The sequence below is a fragment of the Bufo bufo genome, chromosome 1 (genome assembly GCF_905171765.1).
Source record: "Bufo bufo chromosome 1, aBufBuf1.1, whole genome shotgun sequence".
In the NCBI taxonomy this organism is placed as follows: Eukaryota; Metazoa; Chordata; class Amphibia; order Anura; family Bufonidae; genus Bufo; species Bufo bufo.
Window position 1 is genome coordinate 641,242,221 of NC_053389.1, and position 20,446 is coordinate 641,262,666.

At 43.1% G+C, this 20,446-nt stretch overlaps 1 protein-coding gene across 1 annotated transcript in view; it reads left to right on the forward strand.

Annotated features, from left to right (window-relative positions):
* The window catches only part of MYO1E (myosin IE), a 238,236-nt gene that overhangs the window by 96,756 nt on the left and 121,034 nt on the right, over positions 1 to 20,446 (forward strand). The window contains exons 2-3 of the mRNA XM_040413869.1: positions 5,539 to 5,682; positions 10,093 to 10,182. Of these exons, the coding sequence (XP_040269803.1) occupies positions 5,539 to 5,682; positions 10,093 to 10,182 (234 nt within the window). The remainder of the gene's footprint in view (positions 1 to 5,538; positions 5,683 to 10,092; positions 10,183 to 20,446) is intronic.

A 20,446-nucleotide genomic window follows, 5' to 3' on the forward strand; every position in this document is an offset into this window, starting at 1 on the left:
CGCATCACTTGTGCGTTGCGTGAAAATCGCAGAAAGCTCTATTTTGTGCGTTTTTCACACAACGCAGGCCCCATAGAAGTGAATGGGACTACGTGAAAATCGCAAGCATCCACAAGCAAGTGCGGATGCGGTGCGATTTTCACGCACGGTTGCTAGGAGACGATCGGGATGGAGACCCGATCATTATTATTTCCCTTATAACATGGTTATAAGGGAAAATAATAGCATTCTTAATACAGAATGCATAGTACAATAGGGCTGGAGGGGTTAAAAAAAATAAAAATAAAATTTAACTCACCTTAATCCACTTGTTCGCGCAGCCCGGCTTCTCTTCTGTCTTCTTTCTTCAGGACCTGGGTAAAGGACCTGTGGTGACGTCACTGCGCTCATCACATGGTCCATCACATGATCTTTTACCATGGTGATGGATCATGTGACGGGCCATGTGATGAGCACAGTGACATCATCACAGGTCCTTTACCCAGGTCCTGAAGAAAGAAGACAGAAGAGAAGCCGGGCTGCGCGAACAAGTGGATTAAGGGGAGTTAAATTTTATTTTTATTTTTTTTTAACCCCTCCAGCCCTATTGTACTATGCATTCTGTATTAAGAATGCTATTATTTTCCCTTTTATAACCATGTTACAAGGGAAAATAATACAATCTACAGAACACCTAACCCAAACCCGAACTTCTGTGGCAGACCTTTCTCCTTGTGCCTGATCTTTTATTAAAGCTACAGTATGTGGCATTTCAGAGTACTTGGTAATGAGGGGGCCTGTTAGTAGGCAGCATAAAATACAGGTAGGTTTTTAGGATCGGACTGACCCACAAGGGAACAGGTGAATCTGCTGGTGGGCCCCCTTCCCCCTTGTAGAAGTGGCACATGGCACAGTGGATTGACTGCACTACAGGCAGCATACACAATTCCGACCAGCCTATGCATCCTTTTATAGAAACTGGGTAAATTATTTAAGAGGCCACCCAGTTTATTATAGATGCATCGGGGGGCGGTGAAGACTTCTAGGCACAAAGGAAGGCCAGCCAGCGTCCTCTTTCTCCAGGACCTGCCTTCTCAAAGTTTCTGTAGGGACCTCCATAATCAATCATCACGTGCTACCAGCCACTCTGTGACCTGGTAGTATTTGCATGTATCTGTACAGTGGGCCCCCAGAGTGATTTTACTGGTGAGCCTCACCCCAGTCTGACCCTGGACAGGTTCCTTCTAAGATATTTATGTTGTAAACGGGAACATATTGGTTTTAAAGGTGACCTTTCACCACTCCTGACATGCCTGTTTTAATAGCTTCATGCAATACCCTCATGCTAGCAGTCTGCAGTAAGGGTACAGAGGGGAGGTAACCAGTTGGGGGGGTACCTGCACAGACTCACTCTATCCAATCAGTGCTGCCATTTTCAGACTGTGCAGGTACAGCCCCCCAACTTGTTTCCACCTCTCTGTACCCTTACTGCAGACTGCTAGCAATTCATCCATAACTTCTAGGAGAAATAATAAAGGAGCGGCACAACATAGAGACCTAAGAATAGATGTTCCAGAGTTTTTATTAAATGGGGAATGCATGAAGCTATTAAAACAGGATGTCAGGAGTGGTCACAGGTCCTCTTTAAAAAGGCAGAAGTTCAAACATAGAGAGACTTGGAAACATACACAACTTGTTGGTGGGTGTCCGCAGTATGCAGATTATACTGAAATCTAGATCCGCTGATTGTTTTGCCACAATAAGTTATTTTGTCTGCTGTTTCTGGTTACAAATGTGGGAAACGTAGAATACAGACAATAAAACATGTAAGGAATATGATAAATGAAGAAAAGCAGAACAATAACTTTTGAAAAATGACACCAGTGTATAAATATAGATATCATTTAAAGGGCTTTTTCTTTTCTTAAGGGGGATGTCTAGGATTTTCCTATACTGAATCTTGGCCATCAATTGCTGGTCAGGGAGGGTCCTACACCCCACACCTTCTTGCAGTAGTGTAGTGGATGGAGCCGGTTACTGCAGTGCTGCTTCAGTTGATTTGAAGGGGCTGAAGTCCGGTGCTTGAGCTACCCCGAGACAGCTGATCGGCGGGGTTGAGTGGTGTCAGAGAATAGGCAGTTTACTAGTAAAATCTTGTACAACCCTGTTAGGGCCCTTGCAGACGAGCGTTGGTCACGCTGCGAGTCCGCAGCGCAGCTCCTGGCCTGAACTCCCAGCGCTTCCAGGGGTCACATAGCATTATATTGATTTATGATGCTATGTAACCCTTACAGTTCTGGAATGTATTGGATAACACTGGCATAATGCTGCGCTGCAGACTCGCAGCATGACCAACACTCGTCTGCAAGGGCCCTTAAGGATAGGCCAGTGGAGATTCTGACCCCCAAAATCCCTGCTGATCATCAGAAGAAAAGTGCCCCATTAAGCCTTGTTCACACGTCAGTGATTTCAATCAGTGATTGTGAGCCAAACCCAAGATTGGAGCCTCCACAGACATAATGTATAAGGGAAAGATCTGCACCTGTTCTGTGGTTAGAGCCGCACCTGGTTTTCCCTCAAAATCGCTGATGGAAATCACTGACCGAATACTGACGTGTGAATGAGGCATTAGTCTTTGTCTAGAGCTGTGATGGCTAACCTCCAGCTGTAGTAAAACTACAACTCCCAAGATACACACTTGCTTGGCTGTTCTCAGAACTCCACAGAAATGAATGGAGCCTGCTGGGAGTCGTACTTTCACCACAGCTGGCGTGCCGGAGGTTAGCCATCACTGATCTAGAGCAGGCATCCTCAAACTGCGGCCCTCCAGCTGTTGTAAAACTACAACTCCCACAATGCCCTGCTGTAGGCTGATGCCTGTAGGCTGTTCGGGCATGCTGGGAGTTGTAGTTTTGCATCAGCTGGAGGGCCGCAGTTTGAGGATGCCTGGTCTAGAGGGTCATCTATATGTCTAGCTAAACCTCGTAGGGTGTCCCCACTGATCAAACATTGATGCTCTGTCTTTTAATTAAAAGATCCTACCTCATTAAATACCGCTCTATAGCATCTGAGATTTTTCTCTGCAGCAGTGTAATTGGCTTTGCAGCTTTCCAGTCAATTATCACCCATCATTATTTAGTTCCCAGTTGTATTACTAATACCTGGAAAGCCAAGTCACTGGTTTACTTGATAATGACTTGTCATTGTTCAGGACAGAATTATTTTAATGAAACCGATAAATAACAATTATCAAATCCATAATTGTCACCTTTTGTTTTGGAGCGGCTTAAAAGATGAAGTACAATTCCACTTTTAAGAACATTTTAACCTCCCCTGACATGTCTGCTTGCACCCCACTTTCCCCATCGGTTCTGGAGCATCTATTGTTCTGAATTTTTTATGTGCTTTTGCTTTTATTATTCCTGCTAGAAATTATGAATGAATTACTAGCGGTTTGCAGTGAAGGTCCAGACGGGTGTCACCAGTTTGGGGGGGTGTCCCTGCACAGACATTATCCAGTCAGTGTTGCCAGTGTCAGATTGTGTGCAGAAACACTTTTAGGAAAGGTTAAAGGTCCTCGTTATAGTTTGGAATAAAAAGTGAAGAATTGTTAGGTTATGTCATGTGGGATATACAAGTATGTCCTTACAGCTTACCAGTGTTAGGCTACATGGACACAACCGTGAAAAAAAGTCTGTTAAAAACTGACAGTTTTTCATGGCCATTAGTGCATCTATTTTCTGTCAGTTTTTAATGTCCATTTTGAATCCGTTTTTCATGGCCGTTAAAAATGGGCATGAAAAACTGATGAGTTTCATGTTTGTTTTTTTGTTTTTAATATAAAGATCCCAATCCCTACAGTGCCCTCCGTACACATAGTGGCCCCCACCTGTAATAATGCCCCCCAGATGTAATGTTTCATTTTAACAAAAAATAAAAAAACAAATACCTCATCCACTTAATTGCGAAAAACAAAGGTGTGTGTGTGTGTGTGTATGTGTGTGTATATATATATATATATATATATATATATATATATATATATATATATATATATATATATAAAAAAATCTATATCGTATATTAGTTTTTTCTGTTAGATGTGTTGAAGCAATTCAAATAGCCACAAAATTGTTAATCATTATATGACAATGTGCATGTTATTCCAGTATTTCTTTGGTATAGTGCTGTTATATGTTGTTGTGCTATTTTTAATGTACTGTATGTTCAGTTACACAAATTATATTTTCTCTGTAAAGAAGTATAGGTAAAAGTGGCATCTGAATTCATCATTAAAATAGAAAGTATGAATGGATCCTGAAAGAAGTTATTTACACCTTTTGACAATCATTTTATATCCACTTATCACCCACTTCACCAGTTTAACTCATTAGTTATTTTAAAGCTGAAAGTTATGGAGATTGATGTCTGATTGTCATGAGCTGCACGTACCTCATAGTTTTCAATTTTATTTGCAGTAGGATCCCACAAAGTAATTCTTCACTAATTAGCAATTTTGGACTTGGCATGTTATTTTGAAGGAGTTGTTGGTTGGCACCAATTTTTTTAATACTTTGAGGATATATAAACTTTTAACCAAAATGAAGTGATCTGAACTAGGCAGATAGAAGTCACACCATGGGCTTCTCAGATTAGTCATTTTTCCATCGTCAGACATCTGCTAGGCTGTTCCAGTTATGTTGGAGTTACAGCCCTAGTGTAAAGAACATGCTGTGCCAGATTCACTATTGACTCACTATGATTAACTCACTATTGATTCAATGTGTTGCACGTGGTGTGACCTAAAATGTGCCTTTTTGCACCAAAAGTTCTGTCCTAAAAATGTGAAAGAAAGTAAGACAACTAAAAGTTGTAGTAAAATTTTATGCCAGGCAGTCTATAAATGTGCCAGATAAATTATACAACCTGAGCCACTGTGATAATTCTGGCAGATTTAAAGGGGTTGTCCCATCTCAGATTTTGATGGCATATCGCCACCTCTTGGACCCGCGCCTATCTCCAGAAGGGGCCCCCTGAAGTGAAGCAGAGCATACCGCACAGGTGCTTTCCATTCACTGCTATGAGAATTCGGAGAAAAGCTGAGCGAGTGCGCTCGGCTATTTTCAGAAGTCCCATAGTGGTGAATGGAGAATGCACTGTGTGCGCACAGCCACCTCTCCAGTCACATTTTTGGGACTACTGGAAAAAGTGAGTTGGCTACTCCCGGAACTCCTATAGTGGTGAATAGAGGGCGGCTGTGCTTGTGCGGTGTGCTGCCCTTCACTTCCCGGAGGTGGGACCCGCACCTATCTGATGTTGATGGCATATCCTAGACAGCCCTGTTAAAGACTCACTTTCTACATAACTTGTCAGACTTGTAGCAAATCTGGACCACTGTTAGAATCCAAAAGGAAGTAAAAGTAGGAAAACTGATACTTATATATTTTGTATGCACTCCTGTGTTTGGCTCAATAAAGCTGCCGTGAAAACTGCAGGTGTGATTTGAGCCACAGACTGTAATGTTATGTACTCATATATTTTTGTTTCTTCCATTTTCAGGGCAGCAAAGGACATTACAGATATCACTGGCAAAGCCACAATGTTAAGCACAGTGGAGTGGACGATATGGTCCTGTTGTCCAAAATTTCTGAAGATTCTATAGTGGAGAACCTGAAGAAGCGCTATATGGATGATTTCATCTTTGTATCCTTTGTTTTTCACAATATTTATACTGAATCAATGAAGTACAATTATGTCATTTTGATTGCAGCGTCCGATATCATATCTTCAGTACCTCAACAAATTGCCGGATAGAAGATGTGATGTGCTTGGCTCTACTCATCAAATGTACTCTCTAAAAATTCCATTGAAATAACCTAGAATCAACGTTTATCCTGTATGTAATGGCTGAAAATATAGGTCAGAAATTTAAACCACGTGCAGCGAATTTACCAAACCTATAGATGGTGTTAACTTTGAAAGGTTGACTAGACATGCATGAATTTGGAGCAGGGCTAGACACTCTCAGCTATTGGTTTGCCTACTTTTAGACAGAATTTTACACCAGAACTGTGGCACCTTTTTGGTTCAAACTGTCTGGTAAGGCCCCACCCCCTTTCTCACAAAGCTCCACCCTTCCCGCAATGCCTCACCCCCTTTACGAGCAACTTCAGAAAAACTTGTTGAAAGTGTGTGCTGTTCTAAATGTGTCCAGTTCTATCTCTCTCAATTTGCAGTACCTAAATGGTAAATGTTACTAATGTTATATTCACTATATACAGTACATGGATATAAGGTACTTGGCAAATATATTTTCATCAAAATTATTTGTGCCCATCTACCCTGGCAATGGGACCCTACTCTATAATGACTCCACTCCTGGGGCCAATAGGTTTCAAATGAATCCAAAGTATGCTCAAGCTGTATACTCCTCTAATAAAAAGAAACTGTGGGGAAGATGGGTGATTAGAAAGGCAAGACCAAAATGGAGGCAGCCACACCTGCATATGCACAAGGCTGTTTTTAATTAGTGCAGTATATAGCTGGAGCCCACTTTCCCTAAATTAATTGGAGGCTTGTTGGCACAAGGAAAGGAGTCATTATAGAGTAGGGTCCCATCTAAAAGAGATCACCTTGCTGTTGTGGATAGGTAGAAATGATTTTGATCAAAATATATTTACTGAGTACTTAAAGGGAACCTGTCATCAACTTTATGCTGACCTCACTGAGGGCAGCATAAAATAGTGATAGAAATGCTGATTTCAGCAGTGTGTCACTGATGAGCTAAAAGTGGTTGCTGAGACCCAGCATCATAATCATTGCAACACAGGCCTTGAAAAGAGTCCTGGTTATTCATAATCTCCTCTCACCCATCTGCTGATGATTGTCAGTTCTCTCCTAGAGAGAAAGGGAGTAAACTAGGTAGAAGCCTGTCAGTCATCAGCAGGTGGGCAGGAGAGCAGGAATTCATGAATAACCAGGACTCTTCTCAGGTGGCCGGTACTCTTTTCCAGGCCCAGTCTGCAATGATTGTAACTTTTAAATGACAGACCGCTGACATCAACTCACCTGTGTCTACTTTATTCGGCCGTTAGTATGGGCAACATAAAGTTGATGACAGGTTCCCTTTAATATTCATTTCTATAGTATATACCATTAGTAAAATGTACCATTTAAAGCATCACTAACGTTTCACAAAACTTTCATGACATATCAAAAGTTGTGATCGGTGGAGGTCTGAGTGCTGAGACCCCGCTGATCCCAAGAATGAGAGGACAGACGCATATGCTCTTTCTCTCTCCTCACTTCCGAGGACGGCATCAAAGTCACATCACAGTTTCCATTTACCTTGTCTTTTGGGTTGAAAAGAATAGCTCAGTGGAGATTTCACCTCTCACTTTTCAGAGGTGTTCTGGGAAATTAAAGCAGTGATCCATTTGGTTGGGACAATTGGCTCTTTTCTTCCCTTTGCACTTATTTTGATAACCCCCTCTATTGCCATGTCAGCTTTTCAGTGTACCTGATATATACGGGTTGGGTCCCCTCCCAGAGTCTAGTTATGCAGTGATGCATTCCCCGCTCCTATGTCATTATAGCACACATTGGTCCTTTTGGACTGGCAGCCCCCAACTTGACATTAGAGGACAGCTTAAGGTCCTTTATGGACTGCTGTGTGCTATGTAAAGGGGCTTTTCGTTGAAAAGATTTTTAGAATATTGATTACTTATCCTCATCAATATCACATCGTTGAGTTCAACTCTTGGCACCTCCGACTGTTAGCTGTTTGAAGAGGCCACGACGCTCCTGTGAGCGCTGCATCCTTTTTCTAGGTCAATGATGTCATGTTCATCGGGCACATGGCTTATGTGCAGCTCTATTCCATTTGAGTGAATGGCCTGAACTGCAATGCCCAGCTCAGCCACTATACAATGTACGGCGCTGTTCTTAGTATCTGAGAGCAGGCCACAGTGCTCACTGGAGAGCTGCAGCCTCTTCAAATAGCTGATAGGTCATCAATATTCTAATCCCGGAAAACCTCTTTAAATATTGTAGCAAAGTTTCCAGTTTGACTGAAATTAACAACCGCTCTATGTATTTATATACCATTTATGTATACACAGATGTGTCGTTCCATATCTTTCCTCTTAGGCCCTATTCACATGAATGTGGAACTGCCATGCCCATGTTGCGGACTGCAAACCGCAGGTCTGCAAAACACTGGCACCGACTGTGTGCATTGCGGTGCAGATCCACTGACTTCAATGGGTCTGCGATCCGCAGGATGCGGTGAAAGATAGGACATGTTCTATATTTTTATGGCGCAGAGGCTCGGACTCTGAAGCACACGGAAAGACACTGAAGCCCTTCTGTGTTGTGTGAATTGGGCCTTAGTTTAATGAGTGGCATGAAATGACTGGCTTTGGGAAAGTTGGCGTTACTTTCTCGGGAGTGGTGAGTATCGCAAAAGTCCTGAGTTTATTTTCGGCGCTGTTCAACTCTCGCCACTCATCTGTGGATGTCTCAAGTCAAGAGTACAAGTAAGTAAAGAAGCGCGTGTGTATTTAAATCAATTTATTAAGTGAACAAGTGCTTTGTGCTGGGAAACCGGGACATTCCAATGATGTTAGTTGAGTATTTGAACTCACAAAGGATGGGAATAGCCTCCAGTAGACCCTGAATGAGCTGATTGTGTGATCAGTCATGAATGAGTGTTAAACTGTGCCGCTCTAAGCTGGGATTATTCGACACGCGATCAAACGGTGCAATTGTTTATCTCCAAACTGTTCTAGTAAAAGTGCATGTATGCTGAGTTTACTGTATATTTCACAGCTGACTGTTTCCATGACATTACATACAGTCAAGATTTCGTATGTGGAATATTTCAGGTCACTCACATAAACATTGTATGATTTACTGCCCTATGGTGGTAGACTTTACTATGTAATCACCTTTTATAGAATGTGTTCCCTTTTTTTGTCACAGCATATATTTTCTGTATAATGTATTCCTTTTAGTTTGACATTTATTGATCCTCATTGTTGTACTTCTTCTTTTTACATTTTATCCAAGGCCTAGTCTCTACTAATTCAGACTTCCTGTTTGTCCCTCACTTAGGATACTTTCACACCAGCGTTTTAGTTTTCCGGTATTGAGATCCGTCATAGGGACTCAATACCGGGAAAAAAAGGCTTCAGTTTTGTCCCCATTCATTATTAACGGGGACAAAACTGAACAGAACGGAATGCTCCAAAATGCATTCGTTCTGTTTAGTTGCGTTCCCATATCGGAGAGCAAACCGCAACATGTTGTAGTTTGCTTTCCGTCCTGGGATGCGGAGCAAGACGGCATGACCCCCAATGCAAGTCAGTGGGGACGGATCCGTTTTCTATGACACAATCTGGCCCCATAGAAAACTGATCCGTCCTCCATTGACTTTCAATGGAGTTCATGACTGATCCGTCTTGGCAATGTTAAAGATAATACAACCGGATCCGTTCATAACGGATGCAGATGGTTGTATTATCAGTAACGGAAGCGTTTTTGCTGAACCCTGCCAGATCCAGCAAAAACACTAGTGTGAAAGTCGCCTTATTCTTTGCTAGATACATAGTATTATAAGAGGCTTCCTTAGGGAGTAGCACGTTAGGGCAGATTTATCAATGGATTTACAAAACTTTTATGGCATAAAAAAGTCACACATTATGGTGCATGCCAAATTTTCAAAAGTGTCAAGGTGTGTATTGGCATGAAAGTGTGCGGGGCCAGCCGCAACCCGACAACCATGCCAACTCATAGTTGAGTAGATTTGATTTACTTGCCAACGGACTGCTTGAAAATGCACCAAATTTGAGAGCCATGATCCACAAATAGGTTGAGTGCATGGGTATAACCTGTTAAGCATGTATCCGCTGACCAGCTTGTTGACTGGTTCCAGTAGCTATCAGTACAGTCATGAATGAAGGTCTGGCTATAATTCTAGCAGTAATTCAGGACTAATGCAATAGAGTATATTTATATTTTGTTTTGCTATTCTTGATCGATTGTAGATTAGCCTGTTGCATTTTTTTTTTTTACATTTGGCACCATTAACTTCTTGGCCTTAACTGCTCACAGACATACATTGGACCAGTCTTGATCTCTGTGAATCCATTTAAACAAATGCCTTACTTTGGAGAAAAGGAGATTGAAATGTACCAAGGAGCTGTAAGTATTGCACTGATTAGATTGCCCATTTCCCATTCTTTAATATAAGGTTCCTAAACGCCAACACACTGTATAGTACATTTTGAGGGTCTCCTCCAATTGCAATCATTCTTCGCCTGTAAAGACCAAGAAAATGCAAGAACACATACAGTATAATATTAGTATGGGAAAGTCAAACTAATGCGCACAGATTATGTGTAACAGTTTCATATAGTATAAATTTTAGTTTAGAACTTCATGGCCACCGCTGCTGATTGCTATAGGAACAAATATCAGTGATGGAGTGGAGAGTAGCTCATATACCTGTTCAAGACAATATTTGACCAAAAGGCAAGACTAATTAAAGAAATGACCTAATGTTTTCAGTATTTAGGTGCTTCATCACGCGGCTGATATTGTTGCTGAAAATCAGTTCCTTTGCCCTACCCCCGGAACTACCCCATTCATCCGAATGGAACTAATTTTCAGCCGCAGAAATTTCTGCAGCAAAATTAACCATGATTGAAGGGACCCTTAGGCCTCTTTCACACGGGCGTTGCGGGAAAATGTGCGGGTGCGTTACGGGAACACCCGCGATTTTTCCGCGCGAGTGCAAAACATTGTAATGCGTTTTGCACTCGCGTGAGAAAAATCGCGCGTGTTTGGTACCCAAACCCGAACTTCTTCACAGAAGTTCGGGCTTGGGATCGGTGTTCTGTAGATTGTATTATTTTCCCTTTATAACATGGTTATAAGGGAAAATAATAGCATTCTGAATACAGAATGCATAGTAAAACATCGCTGGAGGGGTTAAAAAAAAATAATATATATATTTTTTTAACTCACCTTAGTCCACTTGTTCGCGGCCCGGCATCTCCTTCTGGCTTCATCTGATCTCTGTGCAGCAACAGGACCTGTGGTGACGTCATTCCGGTCATCACATGGTACGTCACATGATCTTTTACCATGGTGAATCACCATGGTAAAAGATCATGTGACGTACCATGTGATGACCGGAGTGACGTCATCAAAGGTCCTTGACCTATATTTAATGCTTACCACAGGTCCCATTCAGTAAAGGGGACAGAAGGAGATGCCGGCATCGCGATCAAGTGGATTAAGGTGAGTTAAATGATTTATATTTTTTTTTTAACCCCTCCAGCGCTAGTTTACTATGCATTCTGTATTCAGAATGCTATTTTCCCTTATAACCATGTTATAAGGGAAAATAATAATGATCGGGTCTCCATCCCGATCGTCTCCTAGCAACCATGCGTGAAAATCGCACTGCATCCGCACTTGCTTGCGGATGCTTGCGATTTTCACGCAACCCCATTAATTTCTATGGGGCTTGCGTTACGTGAAAAACGCACAAAGAGGAGCATGCTGCGATTTTCACGCAACGCGCAAGTGATGCTTGAAAATCCACGCTCATGTGAACAGCCCCTCAGAAATGAATGGGTCAGGATTCAGTGCGGATGCAATGCGTTCACCTCCTGCAACGCATCCGCGCGGAAAACTCGCTCGTGTGAAAGGGGCCTTAGGAATATAAAAAAAAGTCGTGTGTGTGTGTATATATATATATATATTTTTTTTTTATTTTTTTTTTCCCCCCCCAACTACGGTATATATGGTATGAGGACCTGAGTTTTGCAGGACTTGTTTTATTTTTCCAGTGGCTATATGTGTTTTGGTGCCTCACAACCTGGAATTAACATGGATTGTTTGAGGATTTGCATCATTTAATTTACAGAACATGCCCACAACTTTGAAGATTTGTCAATGTGCATAACTATTCACCCCCCTAAAGTCAATACTTTGTAGAGCCACCTTTTGCATCAATCACAGCTCCAAGTCGCTTTGGATAAGTCTCTGAGCAGTTGCCACATCTTACCACTGGGATTTTTGCCCATTCCTCCTTGCAAAACTGCTCCAGCTCCTTCAAGTTGGATGGTTTGCGCTTGTGAACAGCAATCTTTAAGTCTGACCACAGATTTTCTATTGGATTGAGATCTGGGCTTTGACTAGGCCATTCCAATACATTTACATGTTTCCCCTTAAACTACTCAAGTGTTGCTTTAGCAGTGTGTTTGGGGTCATTGTCCTGCTGGAAGGTGAACCTCCGTCTTAGCCTCAAATCACGCACAGAGTGGTACAGGGTTTGCTCAAAAATATCCCTGTATTTAGCACCATCCATCTTTCCCTCAACTCTGACCAGTTTCCCAGTCCCTGCTGATGAAAAACATCCCCCCAGCATGATGCTGCCACCACCATGTTTCACTGTGGGGATGGTGTTCTTTGGGTGATGTGATGTGTTGGGTTTGCGCCAGACATAGCGTTTTCTTTGGCTGAAAAGTAAAATTTTAGTCTCATCAGACCAGAGCACCTTCCTCCATACATTTTGGGAGTCTCCCACATGCTTTTTCGCAAACTCACAACGTGCCTGATTGTTTTTAGCTGAAAGTAATGGCTTTCTTCTGGCCACTCTGCCATAAAGCCCAACTCCTATGGAGCGTACGGCTTATTGTCGCCCTATGTATAGATACTCCAGTCTCTGCTGTGGAACTCTGCAGCTCCTCCAGGGTTACCTTAGGTCTCTGTGCTGCCTCTCAGATTAATGCCCTTCTTGCCCAGTCCGTGAGTTTTGGTGGGTGGCCGCCTCTTGTCAGGTTTGCCGTTGTGCCATGTTCTTTCCATTTGGTTATGATAGATTTGATGGTGCTCCTGGGGATCATCAAAGATTTGGATATTTTTTTATAACTTAACCCTGACTTGTACTTACTTTTCAACAACATTGACCCTTACTTGGCGGGGGGGGGGCTGATTTTGCCAAAAAACATTCGTAGAAACGCTTGTTAGAAATTAACCGATGGCATAAAGGTGCCACCGATTACCCAGTGAACGAGTTAAACGCTCATCCATTGGTTAATAAGATCCCTTGAGGAGACACCTAAATCATTGTTTGTCAGGAGCAGATTGCAGATTGTGCCGTCTAAATGTGCTCTGCTGCCGGCAAACAGTGACTCTGTATGGTGATGAGCGATGGCATTAGTGATCGCTACATGTAAATACAGAGGTCTTCTTCATCGAAGAGCAGGCAATTGTCAGGAAGGAACTTTCTTCCCGACAATCGTCTGCTATATCTAGCAGTGTAAAGCAGTGCTACCATGGTAAATCCTCAGCCATCATGTTGTGAAGGTCTGATGAGCTGACCGAGGGAGCCTCATCCATCTTTCAAACACTTTGGATGCTTCATTGTGTTTTAATTAGAGGTGGGACGAATCCAATTTTTTTAGAATCCGAAATCCAAAAAGGTTCCTGAATCCTACGAATCCTGTACATACGAATTGTGTGAAAGAAAAACAAAGTGATCCAGCCTCCATATTCTTTTAATATGAAAAAATAAAGAGTCCTTACTTTTTTAACAAAGTATTCGGATTTAGATTCAAAAAAAATTTGGAAATACAGGGTAATACAGCACCACATATCTCTTACATACAGGGTAATACAGCGCACATACCTCTTACATCCAGTGATGTCTCTTTTTGACGTAGATGTTCTCTTTCCTCATCTTCTCCTTCAGATCAGACCTCCAGTTTTCAGCCATTTTTTCGTCTCTGCAGTTTGACAAAAAAAAAAATCTTAGTTTGCTACTTTTCCATCATTCGCGCATCTTTACGACAAATCATCCTACCACCCCCAATACTGTGTCGCTGTGCTCCCCAATACAATACTGCAGAAACAGATAAACCCCCTGATAATACTAGTACCACACAGAGCCCCCCCCCATATAAAATACCCCTTCTTTGCGGGCTCAGGAGATGCCCCCATAGTGCCCCCAATAATGTGCCAGTAAAAAGGGGCCCCCATAGTGCCCCCAATAATGTGCCAGTAAAAAGGGGCCCCCATAGTGCCCCCAATAATGTGCCAGTAAAAAGGGGCCCCCATAGTGCACCCAATAATGTGCCAGTAAAAAGGGGCCCCATAGATGCCCCCCAATGTGCCAGTATCAAGTGCCTCTCTCCTTCCCACCCCCCCATGTGTCAGTATCATAGTGCCAAACCCCCCCATGTGCCAGTATCAAGTGCCTCTCTCCCCCCCCCAATGTGCCAGTATCAAGTGCCTCTCCCTTTCCCACCCACCTCCCCATGTGCCAGTGACATAATACCATCTTCCCCCCCCACACAATGTGCCAGTATTAAGTGCCTCTCTCCTTCCTCCCCCCCCCCCCCAATGTGCCAGTATTAAGTGCCTCTCTCCTTCCCACCCCCCCATGTGTCAGTATCATAGTGCCAAACCCCCCCCCATGTGCCAGTATCTAGTGCCTCTCTCCTTCCCCCCCATGTGCCAGTAACAGTCCGGTATTTAAAAAAAAAAAAAACACTTATACTTACCTCCATGTCAGCGATGCGATGCAGGCCCCGTGTCCCGCGCTGAATGTCCATATATGGAGTCAGTGCTTGTGTATTTCAGAAAAGTTTCTGCTGGGACTCAAACCCACGACCTTCTGCATTAGAGGCAAGGCACTTTACCACACAGCTATAAGAGCTGCATAGCCACTGCCTGAAAAAATGAGACTTCTACTGTAGACTCTGTAATAGCTTTGATAGCCAGTGTACATCCATACATGTGATAGCTGCCCCAGCACACCCAGCTCTGCTGCATCTATACACAACAGCTGCCCCAGCACACCAGCTCTGCTACATCTATACACATAACAGCTACCCCAGCACACTCAGCTCTCCTACATCTATACACATAACAGCTACCCCAGAACACCCAGCTCTGCTACATCTATACACATGACCGCTGCCCCAGCACACTCAGCCCTGCTATATCTCTATATATCTACTGTATAGTAATACTTACAGATATATAGATATAGCAGAGCTGGGTGTGTTGGGGCAGCTGTCATGTGTATAGATGTACACTAGCTAGAACAGCTAACAGAGTCTACAGTAGAAGTCTCATATTTTTTCAGTCAGTAAGCTATGCAGCTCTTATAGCTGTGTGGATAAGTGCCTTGCCTCTGATACAGAAGGTCGTGAGTTTGAGTCCCAGCAGACACTCATCTCCCTCTCCTGTTGCAGCACAGGCAAGGTATCTGTATCGCTGTCCTCAGGACAGTGATACAGATGACTATGCCCGGGATTCGTCGGATTCGAATTTTGAAAAATGAGGTCGGGATTAGAGTCCACGAATCCTTTGAATCCAGCAAGATTCGTGGATTCGACAGATTTGTCGTCCCACCTCTAGTTTTAATATATACTAATTACTCGACCATTGCATTACCTGTTTATTCTTGTTGACTCAGGATACATGGTTCTTGGATTTAGCGCTTTACATTCTCCTTTATCCTTTACTTCACTATGAATACATTATGTAGTTTGCAGTAAATAATAACATAATCGCAGTATTCTTTGTCAATAAAAAATAACTCGGGCAGATAGAAATGTCAGTGTCATGGCCGGGTTTCCAGAAGGCATTTTTGAGCAGGATAATGCTCGCCTACACACAGCAAAAGTTTTCAAGGGAAGTCTTTACCAGATTTCAACACTTCCTTGGCCTGCCCGGTCGCCAGATTTATTTCCCATCAATTATTTATTGGACTAGCTGGGACACCAGCTTCAGCAACCTACCAGTATGCAGGATCTACAAGCCGAGCAGTAACATCTGTGAGCAAATGTGCCACAGGAAACCATATGCCTCCATGTCCCATCTTGTGACCAGGCTAGAGGCGGCCCACAGGGTACAAGAGACTCCTTTCAATTGCGCAGCTTTCCCCAATAAACTTATCCTATCGCTCTAATATCGTAATAACTTACATATATCAGCTTTGCATTCACACATGGAAAGTGTCATTTGATTCCATTTTTTTTGTGTCAATGATTATATTATGAAAGCCCTGATGGTACAGGCCGCACATTCAGGCTTTTTGATGGAGGTTTTGAAGCCAAAACGTGGAGTGGATTCAAAAAAGAGAAGTAATAGCTGCCCTTAATGGGAATCTGTCAGCAATATTTGGCCTTTATAGGTAATGTCACAGGGCTGTTGTGCACTCAAACATGGTTTAAAACATACCTTTTAGTATTCTTTTGTGCATTTGTTCTACATGCAAATTAGGCACAAAGGGGGTTATTTCTTAAAGGGATTCTGTCCCCTCGTTTTAGCTCATAGAGCTGTGGACATGCACGGCTAGATCGCCGCTAGCATGTTCGCAATATACCTGTCCCATAGGGCTGTGTGCTTTTATTGTGTTTAAAAAATGATTTTATAGATATGTAAATGAGCCTGGTAAGGAGCCCAAGGGGCTGTACTAACTGTTCTGGAGCCCAACCACGCCCCCCTGTGAAGGAGCCCAGCACCGCCTGCGTCCTCCGAATCTCCTCCTTGCTTAGTTAGATCGCTGTAATCTCCCGATGCGGAGTGCCGGCATCACCCTTTAGGGAAGGAACTGCGCATGTGCGAGCTTGCGCATCGCAAGATTGCGGCGATCTAACTTTGTGAGCAAGGAGGAGATTCCTGGATACAGGCGGTGCTGGGCTCCTTCACAGGGGGGGCATGGCTGGGCTCCAGAACGGTTAGTACAGCCCCATGGGCTCATTACCAGGCTGATTTTACACATCTATAAAAAAATATTTAAACACAATAAAACCACTCAGAGCTATGGGACAGATATATTGCGGACATGCTAGCGGCGATCTAGCCGTGCATGTCCGCATCTCTATAGGCTAAAACGAGGTGACAGAATCCCTTTAAGACCGGTGTTTTAGCTGGAGGTGGATGCACCAAATTGTGTAGAGGTGTTGGCAGCTCTCTTGCTGGCGTAGATTTAAACCATCTTCTATGCCTAAAACAGGCGTAGAAAATTATAAATGAGACAGGCCTGCCGTATATTGTTGACAGACTCCTTTTTAAGGGATTCTGTCATCAGATTTTACCCCTCTAACCTAAACATATGCTCATGTCCGGAGTAATAAGAATAATCCTAAGCTGGCCTTATTAAACCTCACTGTGGCTCTATTTGCCCAAAAAACAGGTTTTTATAACCTGTCAGTCACTTACTTAGGGTTCCCAAGGGGAGGTCCGTTAATACAGGGTGCCCGGCTGCACCCCTCGCCGTCCGGTGCCCAGCGCCACCTTCCCTGTCTTCAGCGCCGCCTTCTACAGCTCAGTGCCGCCTCCACAATCCTCTCTGTCCCTCTGCCAGATCCCGCGCCTGCGCACTAGGCTCAGCCTGATGCGCCCGTGCGGACTGATGGAGCGGGATCTGGCAGAGGGACGGGGAGGATTGCAGAGGCGGCGCTGAGCTGTAGAAGGCGGCACGGAAGACAGGGAAGGCGGCGCTAGGCACCGGACGGCGAGGGGTGCGGCCGGGCACCCTGTATTAACGGACCTCCCCTTGGGCACCTTAAGTAAGTGATTGACAGGTTATAAAAACCTGTTTTTTGGGCAAATAGAGCCATAGTGAGGTTTAATAAGGCCAGCTTAGGATTCTTCTAATTAGTCTGGACATGACATATGTTTAGGTTAGAGGGGTAAAATCTGATGACAGAATCCCTTTAATACTTCCTCTCCATATTATGCAGACCTGATTTTGGCTACATAAACTGCATCAAGAAGCCTGAATGTGTGGTCGTACCCTCAGACATCTCCATGTGCAATATGGGCTGAATTACAGTCCATGCTTCACTGTGTGTTTGAAAGACGGATCTCTTTATTGCAGTGATCAAACATAATTATCAGTATTTAGCACTTAGCACAAAGAGGAAATCGGTGAAAAGATAAAACAAGAAGTCACAGTTAAAAAAAAAAAAAAAAGATGAATCAAACTGTCTGTACAATGAGTCCAATGAAATCCAGCTGGCCACTTCCTCCCTCCTCAGAATAGATCTGTGTAAGTTCTGCCGATGTGAGTGCGGCCGTCAGGTTTTCTTCTTTTATCCTGACTGGGTCGTATGAAACCACAGTACTTGTATTTTATTATATCATGATTACATGTATTAGTATCCTATAGTGCAGGTGGTTGGTCTGGGCCATTATCTTGTAGCCAATAACTAGCAATCATTTATAAAGGATGGCAAACCTTCTCTAGGCAGTGAAAGTTTGTCACCTCGAGGTGACCTGTAGAACGATGTTTTAATAAAACTAGTTATAAAGGATAATTTTATTACAAGATACTTGTGTATCATTTACAAGCTTTCCTGATGTCTATCTTTGGCCCAGAAGGTGTGTGAACTACGTTTATTATATCTACTTATGTCTGTCTCTTCCTCTTTATTCTCTTTATGGCATGTTCACCTTGAAATTTACAGATTTAGATCCACAGTTGCTATAATCTACAGTAAAAAGTTAGATAGCTTTTTAAAAAGGGGTCGGGAAACTTAGGCCCCTCACCAAGCCTTAAAAGGGTTTACAAAAATTTAGCCCCCTGCCGATCAGCTGTTTGAGAAGGCACCGGCACTCCTGTGAGTGTTGCGGCCTTCTCTGTACTTACCAAGCACAGTGCTGTACATTGTATAGCAGCTGTACCTGATATCGCAGCTCAGCCTCATTCACTTGAATAGGGCTGAGCTGCGCCCAGACCATGTGACTGTAGAACATATCGCCACTCTGCCTAGGAAAAGCTGGAGAAGGCCACGGCGCTACTGTGAGCAGCTGATTGATGGGGGTCCTGGGTGTCAAACCCCCACTTATTAATACTGATGACCTATCCAGAGGAATAGGTCAAGTCTTGGAAACCTCTTTATGGCCCCTTTACACACGTAGATAATTGATTCGATCTAACGACAAGAGTTGTTGTTCAAGTCGTTAACCTTCGAACAACAACCCATTTTGTTGTGCAGAGTATTGTGTGAGTGCCATTGTGTAATAGACCGTTTGTCAGGCAGACAGTCACATTTCCAGTCGTCTAAATGATACCTGTTCACACTTGTGGAATACCAGACAAACGATTATTTAGGCTACTTTCACACTAGTGTTTCTATCTTCTGGTATTGAGATCCGTCATAGGGGTTCAATACCGGAGAAAAAGGTGCTTCCATTCATTGTCAATGAGGACAAAACGTAACTGAACGGAATGCTCCAAAATGCATTCCATTTGGTTGCGTTCCCATACCGGAGAAAAAAACGCAGCATGCTGCTGTTTTTTTCCCATCATGGGATGCGGAGCAAGACGTATCCGCATAGAAACATAGAATGTGTCGGCAGATAAGAACCATTTGGCCCATCTAGTCTGCCCAATATATCTGAATCCTATGAATAGTCCCTGGCCCTATCTTATATGAAGGATGGCCTTATGCCTATCCCATGCATGACCCGCAATGCAAGTCAATGGGGACTAACAATAGAAAACTGATCCGTCCCCCATTTACTTTTAATGGAGTTCATGACAAATCCGTCTTGACTATGTTAAAGATAATACAACCGGATCTGTTCATAACGGATGCAGATGGCTGTATTATCAGTAACGGAAGTGTTTTTGCTGAGCCCTGCCGGATCCAGTAAAAACGCTGGTGTCTACATCATCGATCTCAAGAACTACAAAGTAAACTATTATTATCAGTGCTTTTACACAAATTGATAATTGATCACTTTTGCTTGATTTTTCACAATTTTTCAAACTATGATCTACGTGTGTAAAGTGGACAGAAGTACCCAAGTCTAAACTACCTTGTCCATGGTGTTGTTGCTCTCAATCTCATTGGCTCCCGCTTAGATACTGATCAGAACAGATACTGCAGGGTGGATTGACACGGAGTTCCTGGCAGTCTGATAGCCAAGAACTGCATTCAAAATTCTGCTGGTTGTCTTTGGAAACAGTCAGTAAGCTTGTACAGTCCTAACAGCTTGTCTCTTAGGTCTATAGGATACTTAGAACTATACTGTACTAGGACATTTAGCTTTTCCTAAGTCAAAGTACAGTGCCAGTGCTAAACATGTAATTAAGCTCTGCACAGACAGACATTTAGGGTGCGTTCACTTACAAAAATCACTTGCGGGTTTTCCTGTGTATTTCACTGTATGTATTGTAAGCGTGAAATCCATGGGCAGAAAGAACTGACGTGTGTGTCAGTTTCCATGCCCTTTTCTGCTCAGCATATAGATGAGATTTTTTAAAATCTGTAATGCACATGTAGACTGAAAATGCACATGTCTTCTGTATGTGAACATACCCTAAGGCTACTGTCACACAAGCATTTCTATTTTCCGGTATTGAGATCCGTCATAGGATCTCAATACCGTAAAAAACTCTTCCGTTTTGTCCCTATTCATTGTCAATGGG